General features: G+C 42.6%; 1 protein-coding gene and 1 long non-coding RNA gene across 3 annotated transcripts in view; both read left to right on the top strand.

Moving 5' to 3' along the window:
* The window catches only part of LOC142590571 (sodium-coupled monocarboxylate transporter 2-like), a 183,409-nt gene that overhangs the window by 137,646 nt on the left and 25,345 nt on the right, over window positions 1–20,418 (top strand). The window contains exons 9-10 of the mRNA XM_075702856.1: window positions 15,106–15,215; window positions 18,118–18,185. Coding sequence (XP_075558971.1) covers window positions 15,106–15,215; window positions 18,118–18,185 — 178 coding nt within the window. The remainder of the gene's footprint in view (window positions 1–15,105; window positions 15,216–18,117; window positions 18,186–20,418) is intronic.
* LOC142590570 (uncharacterized) lies at window positions 7,312–11,906 on the top strand. Of its 2 annotated transcripts, XR_012830188.1 has the most exons (4): window positions 7,312–7,491; window positions 8,386–8,482; window positions 9,426–9,553; window positions 11,537–11,906. It is a non-coding gene; the product is annotated as an uncharacterized LOC142590570 (long non-coding RNA). The 2 variants fall into 2 exon arrangements; XR_012830187.1 differs by lacking the exon at window positions 8,386–8,482 and having other exon boundaries at window positions 7,315–7,491; window positions 11,537–11,905.

The raw sequence follows: 20,418 nt of genomic DNA, 5'->3' as shown, positions 1-20,418 counted from the left end.
CTATGCAGACTGCTGTGACCATATGGTCACGCTGGTCTTGAATGGGTTATGTACGAATCCTGGTCCGGTCTACTACCTTTTCAGGCTGAGGGTGGCGGATTGCACCCGCAAAAATTTCCGAGAGCCGGTGAGGCTATACTAGTCAAGGCGAAAGCAAATTAGGAAGGCTTCAACAAAGAAGCTCTCACAGAAGATTAGGAATTGGCCTCAGTAGTGCAGTGCTTCACCACTACCACCTTCCTGACTCTTGCAATTACCCGATGGCCCTCAGTCCCCAGCGGTTGCGAATCACCTGACCAAGGCATCGGTCAGACCTGCGACGTGGCATAGGGTGCTAAAAATCTCTGGATCCTAACAGGCCGCCACTGGAAATGAACCTGGGAACGTTTAACACGAGAACCTTATCGAGTGAGACTAGCTTATCTAGGCCGTTTGAGGAATTATCAGGCATTGCCGTGACATTATTGGCCTTAGTTAGGATAAAAGAACTGGTGAGAGTTACACAGTGCTGACTAGCGGCCACGTCCTGTGCTACACAGGTTTTCCAGATAACGGCGAGTACGTGGTAACATCGCTTATCCGCATAATCATAGCCGGCAACATAGAGTAATTCTACAACATTATTGAAGGGGTGGCTGTCGTCGTAATAAAGATAACAGGCGATTAAGAAGAAAGGTAGCACAGGCTTACCCTCCAACCTCCAGTCATTATCATGAAGAAATTGAATAGCTTTAGGAAGATGCTGAATTAGCAATGAAAAAGGTGCTAACTGAGTATACTGTTGTCTTTGCTGATTTTAATGCACAAGTGGCAGAAAAGCAAGCCAGAGAGCAAGCAATTCGCTATTAGGACAGCGACTCTAGGAACACTAGAGGAGTGATTTTGGTAGAATTCGCGGACAGGAATTTACTCCGAATAATGAATACATTCCTTAGTTACTGCTAGGTACGACAATGTGCACTGACCGTAGGTAAACGAGCTCTTGCATTTTTCTCAAATAGATGAAAGAGTAAAATTAGTGAAGAAGAAACAGGTCAGTCTAGACACGGCAGGGGTAAATGCAGATGATTTCAAGCTCGTGCTCGCAAACAACTATGTAGCTTTAGAAGAGTAAGACGAAGGCAACATAGAAGTAATGAATGAAAACGTAACTAAACTAATTTCAGCAGGTGAAGTAAGAGTTAAGGCACCTAGGCAATCAGTAGGCAAGCTGTCACTAGTAACAAAGGACCTAATGAAGAAGGGACAAAGAATTTAGGCGTCTAACTCAAGAGGTCTATAGAATTCATTGAATTGTCAAAACTGTTCAACAAGAAGAAAGTAAGGGATATTCGAAATAGCACCGTGGTAAAGACTGAGGAAGCAGTAAAAGATGGCCGCAACGTGAAATCAGTAAGACAAAAACTTGGCATACGACGAGGCAATGTATATGTACGGAATTTAGGCGGGTAATATCAGCAATCTCGATTATATAGTAAGAGCAGCAGAATTCTATACTGACATTTACTGTTGCCAGAGCAGTACAGAGAGCTCGTCTCGGTACTGGATAAAAAATACTTGGAATAAGTTTAACGTTCCCTTACTAACCTATATGGCCGCGGATACCAGGTCCTTTCTGCATTCACTCATTCGTGCAGTACAAGTAAAGATAACACGACGTGAAACGATCCGGTGTTGATTACATATAGAATATTTATCTCGCAATGCCCCATTACATGTCGCCGAACGATCCCGCCGCACCTACAGTATTAGCACTGCAGATTGATGGGGCTGTGCACCTTCCAGCAAAACTCGCTAGTAGGTACTCTGGCGCTAGTATCTATGGAAGCTCCATGAATGGTGCGTTAGGCAGAATGGGATTGCTAGTTAGTACATTGATTTTCCAAAAGAACAGGAAGTCTGAAAGTCATCATCGTCGTCATCAGCCCGGCTACGCCCACTGCAGGGCAAAGGCCTCTTCCATACTTCTCAAATTACCCTGGTTATATGCTAATTGTGGCCATGTTGTCCCTGCAAAGTTCTTAATCTCATCCGTCCACCTAACTTTCTGCCGCCCCCTGATACGCTTTCCTTCCCTCCGAATCCAGTCCGTAACCGTTAATTACCATCGGTTATCTTCCCTCCTCCTTACATGTCCTGCCTATGCCCCATTTCTTTTTCTTGATTTCAAATAAGATGTCAATAACTCGCGTTTGTTCCCTTACCCAATCTGCTCTTTTCTTATCCCTTAACGTTACACCTATGATTCTTCTTTCCATAGCTCGTTGCTTCATCCTCAATTTAAGTAGATCCCTTTTCGTAAGCCTCTAGGTTTCTGTACCGTAGGTGAGTACTGTTAAGACACAGCTGTTAAACACTTTTCTCTTTTCTCTTGACTGAAAGTACTGCCCGCTAATGCCTACCAAGCAATAATTTAGTAATGATGACGTAAGCATGTCTAATATTTTTTTAGCATTACCTCTAGTTTTTTTGTATGTGCGTAACAATCCCATTTTTGATGGAAATATTTATCTTTTGGCCACGCGAGACATTCGCATATCTATTGATGGCGTAGGAAAAATGCTCTCAGCGATAAAATCTATCTTTTCGGCCGTTCCCGAAAAAATTTCCGAGTTCTGTTCTAAATGCCTGTGCAGCTACGGTTTTCAGGTTATCTTTAACAAACTCTTGTTTAAATCTCTGCTGCCTAATAAATAGAAAATAGCAAACATAATTCGCATTCCATGAGCATAGAGGGCACACTCTTTAATGAAATGCGGCGATAAATAAGCGAGAAATTGCTGTGGCCTGCTTTGTGGATGGGAACAACCCTGCCCACCTTCCAGTCATATGGTATTTCACCAGCTGAAAGTGACTGCGAGAATAGCAAACACAGGAACACCACGCTGACACGTTTAGTATTCTTTAACAGTTTCGAATTATTGTTAACCACGCCGGCTGACGATGTGAGTTTAAGATTGTCAGTTAACGATGAGATACCAGGTGGCGAAGATGTAATGTTTGGCATAATGCTTGTTGCATCAGTACGCGAAGAAAAACGGGACGTGGTGGCTCTTCTGTAAATACAGAGACAAAAGCAACTTAAAAATGTTCGCGCACTCTTCATCATCGACCGCTTCACCTCCTTTCTTGGTAAGTGTTACACTGTGCCTTTCTTGAGGGTTTATAACCTGCCAGAGCTTTTTTGTGTTATTGATTAAAGTTTCCGAAGGTCACCATCAAAGAATGCAGCTTTCGACTTGCGAATCCCTGATAGGTATGCGTGTTCAGCACCGTAGTATTTTACCCATGCACACGTGTTCATCTTGAATTTTGTGGCACGATACATGCGTTTCTTTTTGTTTTCTCGTGATTTTAACGAATTGTTAAACCAATGTTTTTTTTTGTTCATGTGTTCGAAAGGTTATTTTGGATATGAACCCGTTCGCTAACTTGTTTATTGTTTGTTTGAATATAAGGCAAGTTTCATGAATGCTGCAGTTATGAAACGTATCTTGGAAGGAAAGTAGAAAATTCTGTAAATGTTCACGTATTTTATCATAATTACCTTTGTAGTATAAGTGTATAGTTTTCTCGCGCGTCTGCCGCACAGCTGGAGCAAAGCGAAAAGGAGCAGGGATGACCTTGCGATCACTAATTTCTCTTAGAAAGGTGATCGACGGCAAACTGTCTGAATGGTTGACCAGAAATAAATCTAATATGTCTGCAGTCTCTTGGGTGACGCGCGTTGGCTCTGATATGAGTTGTGTCAGATTCAAGTTGAGGCAAACGTCGAGAAAATCTGTCGCTTCGGTTTGGCTTACTAGAGGGGGTACTGTGTTGTGCCAACCAATGTCTGGTAAGTTAAAGTCTCCAAAAAGAAGAAGGTCGGCTTGGATAGCGAGAGCAAACCACATTTAGTGCATTGTTTAGATTGAGAGCAAAGTCGGCGCTATTGCGAGGCGGCCTGTAACATACACCTAAAATTATAGAATGTGGGGCGGCGTGGCATAGAATAAACAGTATTTCTAATTCTGATGTGATGTGAATAGCAGAACACGATAACTGTTGACTAACGGCAATAAGCACACCTCCTCATCTAGTCCAGGCACGATCTTTTCGAAAGACGCTGAAGTTTGGGAAATCAGTCATCACTTCCGAGTCATAGATTTCGTTACAAAGCCACGTTTACGTGAGTACAAGAACGTTGCTGTTGGATGACAGCACAAGGTTAGACACGTTCTTGTTTTGGAATGAAGCTTCGTATGTTAGTATAAATTATTCAAAGGGATACAGGCGCTATGGGTTTGTTGATGATGTGATGACTGCTATATTTATTTCGCTGTTTGCGGTGCGTCATCGAACACGTAGCGCTTAAAACGAATGAAAAGAGTTTTAAAGCGCAATGAAAATGACACAGATTTGGCTTTCGCAAAGGTAACAAGTTGCCGGCGGGCGTCCCTAACTGCTGGGGAAAAATCGTCACCCATGCTGCGATCAGTGCCCTTCAGTTTGCGCCCATTTGAGAGCACCATTTTTTTTTCTCACAATGATTAAACCTAACAATTAGTGGGCGCGGGCGATTAGCATAATAGCGACAAACACGATGCGCTCGCTCTATATCTTGAGGTTCAAGTGGCACGTTCAGGTGGTCTGACCATAGACGTAAAATTGTTTCTTCAGACGCGGCCGAAGTTTCTGATGCTGCTGTGTCAGGAAGGCCGTAAAACACAAGATTGTTTCACCTTGAGCGATTCTCTGCATCGTCAACACGAGCGTTCAGAGCGTGAAAAAGCTGTGCTGTATGCTCGGTAGCCGCCCGTATAGTCTGTATATTGATTTTCATTGGTACTAGTTTCTGATAATGGCCCTTTAGATCCGCTAACGTCTTCCTTAAGTTGGCGAGTGCAGTACTTGTAGCCATGCACTGGCGTTTAAGGCCCTGCGTGGCGGCTATTATTGTGATATGGCCAGCGGACAGTTTTTTTTTAGTTCGGCAAGCACAGCATCGGTATCCGGACCAGCGCTCATTTCAATATCCCCTGACTGTAAAAAAATAGCTCTAATGACACTAGGGCACTCACAAACAATATCAAAGCAGCACTACGTACCTACCTGCATAATATACTCCTAGCAGTCAAATAATTAAGTGGAAGTACTGTTTCATCTGGTCATGCAATGGCGATGCGCTGAAAATACCTGGCTCAGAATCGACAAGTCCCTATTTCGAACCTTAGTGTTTCAAGTGATTTTCTTTCATATACGAAGCGTTTCTCGGCGACTGAAAGTACACACTAAACATTTTTACACCCTTATGGGTGTTAATAGGGGTGCTTTCGGCATTTACACCCATGCCCACACCCTTTTAGCACCCTTTTCGGCCAAAGCACCCTATCACAAGGGTGGATACCACACATAAGGTGTGACTTTGCTCAAAGAAGGGTGCTAAATCGATGCCTGAAGGGTGTTGAACGTATTGATGCATAAATCTGAGTAACGTGTACACGTCCACGCATTGAGCAATGTGTGTATGTATTGCATTTTTAATGCGAAAGCGTTTCATGGCCTTTCAGGTAGGAAAGGTGGCGTTCTCCGCAATAACAATCCATACGGGACCCTGCTCATGCCAATCTTGTCATTTCCCTTGAAAGCATTCAGAAAGCATTCAGAACCGCGCCGCCCGTTTTATTCTCTCAAATTATTCACTTCATTCTAGCTTCACGTCCATGAAAAGAACACTAGGTGAACCTGACCTTTGGTTACGTCGCAAATACTTTCGTCTCTGTCTTTTTCATAGAATATGCTAATTTAACCCTTCCCGTAAAGAAAATCTTTTCACCACACCAAGTTCTCGTCTCGCATCGACCATCAACACAAAATTGATGTGCCATTCTTCCTTTTTGCCAAGAACAGCCACTGAATGCAACCGCCTTCCCGCCTCAACAGTCTCAATTTGTGACACCACTAATTCAAGGTCACCGTTCAAATTATCTTATGGTTTGATTTTCTATTTTTGCGCTGCATTGCAATTATTGCATATTTTCACCACTTCTTTCTGTTGTGCCTACTAGGCCTTGAATGTATATAATAAATAAATAAAATGTGAAGTCATCACCGTCTTGTATGACGTCAGTAGTGATACAGAAGGTAGTAAATACAACAACGTTAAGTATGAGCAATTATGGGTAAATAATGTGAAATAATGTGAATAAGGGTGGAATAAATTGCATTAAGGTTCGTACAAACTATAGCACGGTGGATTACGGGAGATTAAGGTAGTATTGTGAAGAACACGTGACAATGTATGAACTAACGTATTATGGTCACGTGACAATTGCAAGTGTAGATGCGTGAAGCGATTAAGTTTTCCCATTCCTAAGTGACTGTCGATATTTCTTCAAGGATTCTGATGTTACTGGCATGACGGCCACTCCAAAAATGTATCATCCAGAAAAAGAACGCCCTTTCACTTACAATTCCATTATCATTATTTTTCGTGCTCACAGGAATATTAACATGCAATTAAACACTTCTAGAAAAACAGCAGTAGCAGAGCGAAAACACGAGAGCAACTTGCGCAATTCTGCACTAATATTTCGGTGCCCTTAATAGCCCAACAAAAAGTGGTGAAATGGAAGAAGCTGTTTGGATACATTGCTGAACAAACAGGGACGTGCTGTTGGACGAGCCTCTGCTGTACAATGGCATCAACATACAATTTGCATGGTGAATCCATAAAGAAGACTTATAGAGGCGAGATCACGTTGGAAGTTCTCAAACCCGAATTTCTTATCCAGAGCATACGCACTTGCAAACGCAGTCTTCAGTCTCCTCATGAATGTTTACGCGTCGCTGTCGCACGACCAAGATGTGAGCGTCTTTATCGAGCCATGATATCGCTGAAACTACGCTGTGACCTCGCAAAGTTGATTCGTTCGGACGCAGCGAATAATCTAATCGCAGCAGCAGAAGAGCGCCGATCGTCTCGCTCACGGTCCCGATTTGTGTACTGTACCCTCAGTGATGCAGCACAGACTGCGCCCCCCACCCCAAAATAAAATGCCCCGCACGAAACGTAGTAGTAACTACCCGCCTCACCGCTCCAGTTAGAGACCACAACGAAGCAGCAGCAAACAGGCGGCCATGCGAGCAAGCAAACCTGTCAGAATAAGCGTTCAATTTGCGCGGCCACCCCATGCCCAATGAAAAGCGACCGGAAGTGACGGCCGACGCTGTACCATCACTTCGGCGCGCGGCAGGACGGGAAGGCGGAAGCTGCGCCATCATGCTCGTTTTCGCGTGCGTTCGCGTCGCGCGCTGTGCGAAGTAATTTTAAACGTGTGATTACTTTTGCGCGCGGGGTAGAAAAAGATGTGGCCCATGCTTTGTGTATTACTCGTGCCCCACTTCAAAGCAAAGCGTTCGTACGCACTGGAAGATGGATCCACGAAGGCTGAAACGAGAAGTTGCAACGTGCCCGGTCGGTAGTACTGGCATGATGGAAACTTTCAGGCAAGTGCCCGTTTATTTGGTATTTGTTTTGTTCGCTTTAGAAATATCTCACTGTGATCTCGTAGCATAATTCATAATTCGCTAATGTAAGAGCAAGAGCAGCTGCACTCCTACTAGGGCAAGTTAACTACCTCGATCGCGTCCCGTGTGACTAATGTTTGTCAAATCTACATCGGGCGTGGTGCGCCTGCATAGTTACGCTTTGTTTCTCAGCGCTTGAACGTTCATTGATGTGATTCTCTTGTGCGTTCAGCGCGGCTGCTTGTAATACGGTCGTTCGCACTTCAGTTAAATGTGGTCGACCACTTTTGCGTCGCGTAGAAAAAGGACTGTCCTAGCCACCTTTCGAAGGAACCGACGCGGTATTGGTTCTCCCTGATGCGGTCGCGTGCTGCTGTTGCTGCTGTTGCTGCTTGCCGGACGCCTTCAGCATTTTTTCGGCTCGCTTTGTCTGTGCGTGTGCGCGTGCTCGCGCTCGGCTTGATTTGTGTGTGCGTGCGTGCGTGTGTGCGCTCAGCTCAGCTCGCTTTGTGTGTGTGTGCGTGCGTGCGCTCGGCTCGCTGTGTGTGTGTGTGTGCGCGCGTGCGTGCGCGCGCGCGTTCAGTACATGCCGGTTTGTATGGGCCGGCGTGTTTGCGCGTGTCTAGTGCGTACGTGTTTTGTGAGTGTGTTGTCTGTGGGTCGCTGTGTGTGCGTGCACGTGTTAGCGTGTCTGCCTGCATGCATGTATGTGTGCTTGTTTGTGTTCATCAATGTGCGCGTGCGCGCTTTTGTGTCTGCGCTTTGAGAGTGCGTATACTTGTGTGTGCGTGTGGGTGCGTTTTGTGTGCGTGCGTGTGTATTGCATGAGGCCGGTAGTTTTACTCGCAATAAAACTCTTCCGATTTGGTGCAGCGAATGTTCCCGCCTGAAAGCCGAGTTTGGTTTCAAGCCACCCTGGACAACTGCGTAGAGGCGCCGTTTCTCGGGAGGACCAGTGGGAAGGCGCCAAGTATACGCTTCGTCCTTTTTCCTCCCATGCACTGATAAATCAATAGCCTTGTTTTTTTATTGTGAAAGGAACGGTACATCCAGAGCATAAATAAATGATTAAGAAATCTGGTAGTGTGTTTTAAAGACGTGGATTTCCCATTAGCCCACATTTCTTTTGATGCAGACAACCGCTGAAATTGTTAGCGGCAGGTTATTCGAGACGTTCTACGTATATAGCAATTGTCTTCAGGAGCTTTAATGAATTTTCAAAATTTGAAGCGTTGTGCTTTAGAGGTATCATATACAAGCTTTAGGTCTCCGAGTAATTTGCATGCCCTTCGAGAGCTGTCGCCTATAGCCCTATTGAAATTCGTAACTACAGTTTGGAGCACTGGGGAAGCTAGAAGGCTTGTCCTGGCTCTCGAGAAAGTGTTTAAGCTGGTGGTGTAGGTTGAGGAGTTTGGGGTTGGTAACACAAAGGATTTTTTATGCCTTAGCAGTAGGAGTGACACAGAATAAAAAAAAATGTATGTGTTTCAAGCACAGGAAGCTGCTCATATTGTAGAAGCATGTGTGTGCGTGTGTGTGTGTGTGCGCCCATGCATGCGTGCGTGTGTGTGAATTCTCTCCTCAAAAGGGAGTATGTGTGTAAGTGAGCTATTTCATTGCTGGTCTGTTTGCCAAGAATTGGCAAGAAAACACAATAATCAATTTAACTTGAAATAATAAACTTCAAAGCATACTGGCGTACTGGCGACAGCAGCATACAAGCATGCAGCTGTGTGACAATCTTAATGCATGACTGCAACATCTGGAAGGAGGCTTGCTTCTTCAGTAAGCAGCACAAAGTCCATATTCTTGGCTTTTCTCGTTCAAACCAAAACGAGGCTCATTGCCAATGATCTTGTCTTTTGCTCTAATAGCATTTGTTTATCTTGTACTTAGAGCGTCGTTTCTCGCAGGTCATGCAGATGGTAGCAGCAATTTCACAATGCCCAGCCTTGGCGCCCCCCATCAAGAGCAAGCCACTTGCGTTCGCCTTCAGACAGATGGTTAATGTCTTCTTGAAAGCGGTTGAGAAGACAACATTGTAAGTAGATACAGTTGTGTAGTGTAATATAATAAGTCAAGTTATAATTTAAAACTCGGGCTCCTTGGCCGCCTAAGCTTGATATGATGTGCAGTTGTGTGTGGTTGTAAATATTGCCGATGGTACAGTCCATACTGCAGGTATGACTGCTGAATGAGGATTTTCTTTGTGCAAGAATATTCACAGAATGCCGGGGCATTGTAGCATCATATTCTTTATTGTGCATTCACTGCTAATTTCGTATGACCTTCCTGCTACCAATTTATTTGCAGGAAAGGAATATTTGTTTACTCTCTGCAATGAGCTTGTTATTTGCTCATTGCATTACACTCTTCTACCGTTAATTTATTCCCATATAATTATCAAAACCTTGAAATTTCAGCTGTTTTTATTTTGAATACAATATCAAAATGCACCGGATTGCAATCTAGACTGCAAGGGATTTGAAGAAATTACAAGAAACCAGGACCTCTCGAGAGCGTTAAAAAAACGTTTCCGCAGGTAATGTGCCTAATTGTACTGAGCTAGCTGCTCACGAAAATTGCAAGCATATTTCATTTCACATAGTTTTGCAGGATATAGCAGGCCTATCATAGTCTCTGAGCACAACCTTACCTCATTTGCATCATGAAAATGTCTCGTGCTGAATTTGGGACAAGTTTGGAAAATTAATGTATCATAATTTTGAAACTACACAAAGTATTGGTTGAGGCTAGACAGTTTTCAAACAACTTGACCATGTTGAACTTAGCCATTACAGGACGGAAAAAAAAACATGCACAGGAGCACTCATTCAATGAAATGTGATGCTTGTGGTTATTTTCCACATGCAAAATGTACTTTTAAGCGAGAGAGGGCAGGTAGCCAATTTACAACCATTGTGACTCATGCGGGTAGTAGCAACACAGGATGAGAAATGGTTGTGTCTCTGAGGTTCATTGAATATGTGAAAACTCATATACAGTACACCCCCCCCACCCCCTATGAGGGGTAACCGTGCAATATGTTTTGGGCAAGAAAAACGATTGTTCTAGGAGACAAGAAATTTCAGGCTCTAGTTGAGAGGCTACAGAAAGAAGGACCATGTAAATAGTCACAGATTAACATAAACTGCATCGGAGTGGCATCACAGTTTAGAGCATGAAGTGGGAGCATGAGGAAGGATCATAAGTTTAAATAAGGGAATACTACTTGTCAGTGCATTGCCAAGCTAACCCATTGAAAGAAGGGGGCGTGCTCTAAGAAAAATAGTTGATCACACATGCTCAATTTTCGAGGAAAGTATGCCAAAATGCCCATTCTTACTAAATTAATAAATAAGAAATACACGATAAATTTTAGGATGCAGAAAGTGTCTAATAAACTGCATTGTAGAGTTGGATATTGTTGGGCTGGATGCATGTATTTCAGGGCAAATGAGAATGCCAGTGGGGATTCCCTCATTTTCATTTTGTGTGCACACTCTGTAAAACAGTTCTCTTTGTCTCCTAGTGTAATAATGTTGTGTAAAAACGGTCATTTTTTAATGCCTTGTGCATTTAACTCTTAATGTGCCATATCCCGTAAGCTTCTCACCTGCAGTACTTATAAAGTGTAATGCAGATATATTGCAGATTTCATAATGTCAATTTTGTATTAAGGTCACATACACACTCTTGGACAAATGTCTGTTGTTGAGAGATGTCATTGGTAGTCTTTAAACTTTATTCACTCTTATTTTCTATGGTGAAAAGGCTACTGTAAATTTATGTTTTTGCTGCTGTATGTACCTTGTGTTCACAATGACATAGTGGTTTAGCATTCACAGTAACATGCAATTCCTTAATTTGCAAAATAGAAACTTCTCCTACCTTTTACTTGTCTTGCCCAGTTGCCTGAGCGGTGCATTCTGCCCAGTCACATTAATTATCATTTTTCCGCAAAGTACGTGTGTAATTGCACGGGCTGAATTCTCATGATTCTCTTCTTATTTTGCTAATGCAGGATGCAAGATTCCAGCAATGCCATGCGCTGCATTTATTGGTCAAGATGCTCAGAGAATGGAGTCCCTGCACCTCGTGGTTAACCGTGAACATTTCTTTTTCTTTTGGAAAGCTAAAGGCCATTTGCTGCATCACTTGCATTTTTGCAGCTCAGATGTGTACTATATTTTTCTAATTTTGAATCAATATTGGCTGTTCAGTATAAAAAATGACGTACAGCGTGAAGGACAAGGACTGCGAGAGACACACTCCACTGACTTTCAACAATATTTTATTGCGTTGCCACATCGTGTGTGTATACACAGAGGGGTCATGCGCAGAAAATGAAAGCCAGTCGCAAGGGGTGTTCTGACAGCAAGTCATTGTAAAAAGAACATGGTCACTTGAAAAAAAAAAAAAACATCACAATTTCTATCTGTTTAGATACAAAATTTCACTAGGGGTCAGCGTGATAGAGGGGCCACTAACGCACACACTACCCAGTTTTCTGGTGAAATCAGCTTCAATAATTTACCGGGTGAGCTGTGTCTCGCTGAAACTTCCGTATCTTAAAGAGGGGCATGCAGCCGCAGTCCCGGCAATGAATGCCCAAGTGGCCTTGAACAGTGTTATTGACATTGTTATAGTGCTCTCTTAAACGATCATTTAGGCGCCTGCCTATCTGTCCAATATATTTACTGCCTCAAAATGGGAATTTGGGAAACCACATTCGTTGCACACATCGCAAAACGTTTTCTGTGCCCGGCAGAGCAACAACTCTGACGTGATTCAGGCGCGTTTACACACTTACAGAGCCTTGCCAGCTTTTCCGGGGCTGAGAAAAGGACTGCGATTTCTGTAGGTTCCCTAATCTTTTTTAGCCTATGGGAGACATGAACATACGGTAGCACTGCAAACCTGTGTCTTTCAACCGGCTGGTTCCTTGACCGAGCGCGCTCATCATGTTTTGTGCACTTCAGAAGCTGTTCCGCTATGCCTGAAATTAAGGCCAAAGGGTAGCCAACCCAAGAAAGGCAATCAGCCTGTGCAGCAACGCTATGTTGCATCTTGTGTGAGCAAGATTTATTGAGGCTGTTAAGGAGGCAAAGCTTTACAATATCTCATTTGACTTTGTTGGACAGACAGGCAGGCGCCTAAACAATCATTTAGGAGAGCACGATAACAACGTCCATAACACTATTCAAGGCCACTTCGGCATCCATTGCTGGGACTGCGGCTGCGTGCCCCTCTTTGAAGGTACGGAAGCTTTAGCGAGACACAGGTCATCCGGGAAACTATAGAAGCAGATTTCACTAGAAAACTGGTTAGTGTGTGCGTTAGTAATCCCTCTATCATGCTGACTCCTAGTGAAGTCTTGTATCTCAACAGATAGAAATTATAATGTTTATTTTTTTCAAAGGGCGATGTTCTTAGTACAGTCACTTGCTGTTAGACACCCCTTGTGACTCATATTCTGCGCATGCCCGCTTTTGTACAAATACACATGTGGCAACATAATTAAATATTGTTGGAAGTCAGCGCAGTCTGTCATCTCTCGCAGTTCTTGTCATTCAAGCTGTACGTAATTTTATCTCATTAATTGCAAACTATCCCAAGAAACTACCCTTGTTCAGTATAATTATAATGTTTGATACGGCCATTTGCTGGCAAATGTTAACAGTGTGATATTTAACTTGAACTTTTGCATGACTGCCTATGCCTGTGTTCTTTTAGTAACCAGAGTATGGCTAATTTATTAAACCATATTTGCTAATTTGCATGCTCACATGCTATAGCATGCCTTAATCTTGAATTACTGCATCTAAGTGCAAATAATTTAGAAATTTACTATGTATTTTAAAACACTGTCCACATTTTGTGCTCAGCAAAATCGTTTAATCAACAGTGGTTTGTTTTTATCAGGCCTCCTACTGCACTTTGCACCCAGGCACTAGTAGATGTGGAATATGCACTCTTTTGATTTATAGTAAGAAAAGAACCTATTTTCAAACTACATATTGTATATGTACCAGTGCCTTAGAGTTACAAAACAAAAATTTATAGAAACTGGTATTGTAGTTAGAAAAACCGCTACACGGCACCTTTAGCCCAGAGAACTCTCGTTTCACAAAAGAGGACAAACTATGTAGGCACTAAAAAATTCTGACGTATTTTTTGTGCTCAAGTAATCTTGTTGGAAATAGAAAATTAGCACTAAGGCTTCTGGCATAAACCTCACTTAAAGCATGTCTATGCTTGGAAAGTATTGTTTCAGTCTGAAAAATGTTGGCCAGTTATGCTTTACATCGACTTTCCAAACTTTTCATAATGCTTTGCGATTACATTAGTGTACAAAATAACACGTGCCTTTCTTGTGCGTTTGCTCTGCATTTCAATTGCTTCCCTAATTCACCTTTGCAATATGCCTTTTTTTAAGGCATCAAAACTTGAATTTTCGTTCACTGGAGCCTAATACTAAAAATTTATTCCTTTATGTGGCCCAAAACACTGCGAATCAACCCAGGCTCTTTCAGTGCCGCTATACATAGTTTCTTCTCTAATAACAGATTTGATCAATACATATATTTTAGGTACCTTTGTGGGGAATGTACATGTTCTTGTACTTACCGATGTGTTTGGTGATTGTGCATGTTTATATTTCATGTGATTTATGTATATGTTGTACTCTGTATTGCAGCATGCAATAAATATATTTGCGTTTTCTTGAAAATGCAGCATATATCTTACCAGTCTGTGTTGCATATTATTTGGATATGGAAATCGTGATAACCTTGGTGTTGATATACATGCTCAAAAGTGTCAAGTTTGCTAGGTTGTATTTGTGCAGCGAAGACAGGTTTTCCAATATACACCATGAATTACTAATATGTAATGTGATCCACACGTATAGGTGTTGTGTATGCCCATCGAAGCTTCAAGGCCGGCTGTTCGACAGTGCGTTTGGTAGCCGAACTTGAACCTTCTGGCACACGCAATAGTTGCGCGAGGATCGCTGTACATAGTAGTAATTGAAGGCGTGTACTGCCGAATCTGCCTTCCATACATGCTAGAAATAAAAGGGTGTACACCCTTCCAACACCCACACAGATGGGTGTTAATTTGGACGAGCACCCTTACACCCTAAATTTATTTTGCTGGACACCCTTCCTTTAGGGTGCTATAGTGGCACCCCAACTGTAGGGTGTAGACAACAGCACCCTTAGGGTGTTCGTCTGGCGACAAACTGATTTACACCCTTAAGGGTGTTAAAATGTTTAGTGTGTACGATGACATCACCAGAACACCCGCATGTGATTCGAGTAGGAAGAAGAGAGAAGAAAAACCACCCGAAGCGTTCTGCTGGCTTCGTCGTCACTCTGTTTGTTTATCTAACCTTGATGTCATGTTTCTCGCTTTCAGCATTAGTGCTCTGGTGAAAATTGATCTGGCATGTGTCCAATATTTTTTCAAAGTTTTTACCCCTCGTATGGTTTATGAGTGGCTTCAAGAAACTCAAATAGGTACTGCGATTTCATGTGAATAACTTTTCATATAACCAACTGTTGACGAAAAATACTTTACTCCTTCCAGCACAATATCATCAGTGATAAATTCACAAACAGCAATCCTCTACGTCGACGTCATCTCGCGTGGATATAAAGGCGCAGACGAGCACGTCGTGTTGATAACACGCAGCACCGGTTAAGTATAGACCTCTTTCTTTTTTCTTTGTGCCTAACTTAGATATCCCACCGAGTAATTTATTTAGTGACCAATAATTTTAATACACCTATTGAATGGTCACAAATCAAGAGCTCTTAATATTTATTTCTTCAAGAGGCCCTCAAACACTTCTTGAAAATAGTAAGAGAACGTTTCTCATCTGTCGCAGAGGCTGCTGCTAACATGTGAGACAAACAAACCTAACTGCACTGCATGCAGCAGGGAATCTAAAATCCTGCGTTACAATAACGACAAACCAGCTCTCGCTTCCGCAATGACGTCATGGCGCGTCATCAAAAGCAACTGGCCCATCGAGTATATTTGCTGATTTTGCGATCGCTAGAGTATTCTCACTAATGCAGATTTCCCAATTTTACGGTAAAGAAATCCAAAAATGCGTATGTTTGTGATCTCAGACAGCAAATCACTTTGCACCTTTGCACTGGGCGTGGCTGCGTCGGCTGCCCGTGGACTCCGAGATGGCAGCGCAGTGCTGCGTGGCGCAGCCTCTCTCCCGCAGCCGCCACGGTGTTTCGTCACGAGCCCTCTTGCTGCTGCGACCCTAAACATTTTGTCCCATGCTTCGCTCTGTTGCTTTCGCCCTTGTGTAGATCCCAGCGCGCTAGCGGAGAAGAGAGCGAACTCCGGGTGCAGGTGCAATAATTCCCCTTATAGTTGAAGCATTCGAAACATTTTCTTCGCATGGTGTTCATGAGACGACGCCTTTACTGCTGAGACCATTCTATAAATAATTAGAACATTCTTACAAGGTTCCAGTGAATAAGAAACACTATGGAGTGTGCCATATGTCTCTTTGTTGGTAACGAGCTTATGCAGTGTTTTAATTGGGTATATTTTGCTGCTTAGTGCGATGATTACTCCTTATGTGTGATGGAAGGTACTGTGTAACGCAATTAGCAAAACAAAAGGGAGCTGTGCCTCGTTGCAGGTACTATTTGGAGATACAAACGAAACACCATCATTCTTTGATGGAAGTCGACATGTACAATTGAAGCGTTAGCCTACAGATAACTTAAACCACTGAACTACAATATGCTCTTTAGCGGTGGCAATAGCCTTCATATGTCAGCCAGTGTTTACCCTGTAACTGTTCGTAATATCGCGATAGCAAGCTTACGTCCTGCGAACACATGGCCCACAATATCCATACGTTGCTAAATCTTGAATTCTTTCTCAAAAAAAGCAATCCGTTGTATGGTGTAAAATGCAGTTCCATTTCGACAAAAGTGTTTTGAGAAAGGACGCACGGAAGTCGTTCAGGTCACTGTTGAATTCGTGACCGCACTACGTAAGGGGTTAACTTCGGCAGCACTCATGTCGTGGTTCCCTGGCATCCCTTTGGTTACCTGCTTTAGAGCATAAGTAGCTGACAGAGCATTTGCCCTGTTTATTTTTTTGGTAGTTCAGCCTTTCATAGATTTCGGATATTTGGATGCTGATGAAAATAAGATATTGCTGACATAGATATGAGCGTGAAAATGTTATTTCCTGAAAGAAACTTAGCAGGACCCTCGTGATCATTAAGCCGTGCTTGAGTAAACTGTATTTATACTTATCCTTGGTATGTATTCGCAACCCATTGTGTTCTGCAGTGAAAGGCGCTTCGTTATACATTCGCATGCATTAAAATGTGGTCTTAATACCTAATCTATTACGCACGTATGAAATAGTGTGAAATCATCTGCTATCAGACACAACCTCATGGCTAATGGTGGTCATATGCACGGATATTTCAAAGAAATAGTGTTAAGGACCCCGTGTTGCACAAAATCTGTTTTCGGGGTACGAGCCCACGTCCGTGGCCGAGAAAATCATCCCGAACCGTGCGTATTGTATACAGCACTAAATTTGTTCTTGTATCACTAAGCTTGCCTATAACTTGTCTGACGTTCTTTACACAGTTATTCCTCGGGATGTTGAGGTTGGCAGCCGAAAAACGAATGCCGCGAAACAAACCAGCGACGGCGCATGCCTTTTGTGTTAAATATTCTCAGACTTAAATATCAAAAGAGAGGAACAGTAACAGAACATCGGCCTACGTAAGAGGCCCTGTTTCTTCCAGAAAGCTCGTCTTCGTGCATAGATTTCGCCACCAGCATTTCACGGTATACATTGCGGTGGCGTATAAGTTGCTGTTGGCCGGAAGTGTCAAAAGTAGTCGGGGATCTTTTATTGCTATCGGGAGCGTTGCACTCTTAAAGGCGAAGGTTGAGCGCTCTCCAAACTTTGTTGTGAAGAATCGCATCATCACACCCGCTCTTTCATTTTATCATATTTGTTTTATGCAGGGCTTTATTAGGTTTAGAGCATATGCAGAATAGCAATTAAAATAATGAAACCACTATAATTTTGGGTGTGCGCAATCAGTGAAAGGTGCTCAGTTTTTCTTGTTTCTTGCTTTATTTTTGATAAGGCAGGTGACGTCCTTTCTCAGATGACCCATCGACCTATCGCACATTTTTCTCGTTTAGTGAATTATAACGAAATCATTATTTCCCGGAATAATTCGTATGTGAGGTGATCATGTTTTCATCAGTTCTAGTAAAGGCAAGAGGGAAATGCTAATGAGTCTGATTGAATAAATAATTTTTGTGCCCGTGATAATTAGCAGGTTGCATTGGAATTTGAGAAGCTGTAATTTCAATGTACTTCATGATTATATTGCGCTTAGTGTTACATTGACGAACATAAGGGACAAGACGCGGACGTACGTAGCGCATCTCCCTTAGGTTCGTCAATGTAACACTTAGCGCAATAAAATCATGAACGTCCACCAACTAGTCCCATCAATTTCTCTACTAAATTCAATGTACCTGTTGTGGCTGCTTTCTTTATGCCAATTTATTGCAAATTTTACAGCTATTATTCTAGGCTTGTTGATGACAGCGTACAGCATACTTATTATGAATATGGGATCCTTAACTAGGGTAAGTAAATACTTCGTTTACCAGATATCGCAGTGATATAATAGAAGGTGTGGAACGCCATTGAAGGACTAACATGCAGAAAACAACTCTGCAAATGAATACAAGGCAACAGAAAGGAAGCCATTAAATATAGCGCTGTAGACGATGCGCCATTTGAATATTGTTACCGCCCTTGAAATGGGTGCCATAACTATTGCTGGATTTAACAATACGCTTCATTCCCGCTCTGGCGCGCTCCTTCTAGCGGTTCACCAAAAGTACATCGCGTATTGTTTCACATTTGGTAATGACAGACCCACGTCAGAACGACGGGTACGGAGAGCGCATTATCCGCGAATATATTGCGACATTAGAGAACGTGGGCACACATCAAAATTATTAAAATTAGAAAGAAGCATTTAAGAAAATTCCTCCAGAAACTCGAAACTGTCAGTCTCTAAATTATGCGGTTGATTCGGGCGCGTAAAAAGGAGCAGCTACACGATCACTGCACCGAATGCAGGACTAAAGCTGCCACGGATACGCACACGCGGAGGTATGTACCCGGCCGTGGGGCTTTATTGGTAGCCACGTCAACTTATAAAGCACTTATTCTTATCGGCTGAATTTTCTTAGCCACAATGCAGCACCCTAGTCAATTGTGTGAGCGTTCCGTCTGCGTGCAGCCAGATAGGAAATTATGGATCGGTTGGCTTATTTAAACTGTTCGGTAACTTCAGCAGTTCATCGAAAAATCGGCGTCCGTGTATGGCAGGCTAGCTGTTCACTAGTATAGGTATGGTAATTGTTGCGAGGGGATGCTGACGTTTCTGGGTCATGCTGAAATGACGAAATGTGCGGCAACAGAAGGACTAACGAAGAAAGTAATATTTCTGACCTGTATGATGCATTGATCGACGACTGTGCTGCAGCTTAATTTGTCTTTCAGGCCTTCTCAATTATGTACGATGTCATACATATATTTAGTGATCTGTGTTGAACCACAGCACTTTTTCAACGCCTAATGACGTTTATAAATACCAGGCGAGAACCCCCTTTTTTTAACAATACTCACGCACAACATCGTCAATAAGTAATTTTTAATCACGTGGTAAACATTCGTAAAAGGAAACGCCATATACAGACACAGAAGAAGGCGAAAGCTCGTGCTGAGTTTCAGTCTGGATATTCCATGCATTGACGACAACCTGTATTTAGGGCTGATGGATATGGGGAACATGTCCGCTGTTTTTAGTTTAGCTGAAATGTGCCATGATTTTAACAGAAGCAAGACCTCGATTTAGCGAAACATAATTTATTTTGTAATAAATTTGCAGTGGTTACTAGACTGATTACTGGCCGGAAACATCACACAGCGCTTCCTATTTGAGCGCCTCAAATTCGTGGCTAAAGCCACTATCCAACGTGTCCCGTTGACAATAATTGAAAATTTCTTTTCTGTAAAGTCGTCAATACCTTGGCTAGTCTACATCACTGATTTATTATTTTCATTTTTATACTTTCGTCTGTGATGGAATGGAATTCCTGTAGTCTTGCGGGTCATTTGAAATGAGAATTTTAGAACCCTTTCTTCTGCTCTCTACGACTGGCTGCGGTGATGTAATTATCAATGGCTTGTGGACCTTTACCTTAGAATGAGAGGAATCTGAGTGGTTTGATGAAGATTCTCAAATTGAAAGCGTAGGCATACAACTAACGAACGGCCTTTGCGTCAGCATTCAATTTTTTTTGTCCATGCTTTATAACTCAACCTTTTAAACCATATTGATCACTGTTATTGCTTCTGTATTTGAGAAATTGCATCAGGGGAGCTATCTGTCGCGAGAAAGCAGCTCACGCTCATGACACGCAGGCAAATACCAGGCACTCTGTTCTTTAGAGCTATTGAAACTTTTGTAATCGCCTGTGGAATATACTAGGTTCCTCCCAGAAGTTGGTGCATTAGGTTCAAGAAAGATACGTTTGCAAGCTTTGCGACATAACATTGCGCTCGCTTGCAATGTTCCCCTATTAAATGGACAAGACAAACTGAACCGCTCATTATATGGCTAGACGAGCGTTTGAAAGTCTTCGTGTGTTAAGCCCTTCAGAAACGTTGCGGTTTCCTTTTTAATTTCGTCATATCCATAAAATAATGCTGCTGGCGCCCAAATTTCCATTTGGGGGGACCATAAGGTTACCAAACACTAAATCCAGCGAGCACTAATGCATTTGAGGCATATTGTTGGAAGTG

This window comes from Dermacentor variabilis, chromosome 8 (assembly GCF_050947875.1).
Source record: "Dermacentor variabilis isolate Ectoservices chromosome 8, ASM5094787v1, whole genome shotgun sequence".
Classification (NCBI taxonomy): Eukaryota; Metazoa; Arthropoda; class Arachnida; order Ixodida; family Ixodidae; genus Dermacentor; species Dermacentor variabilis.
This window is presented reverse-complemented; position numbering and strand designations above follow the sequence as displayed.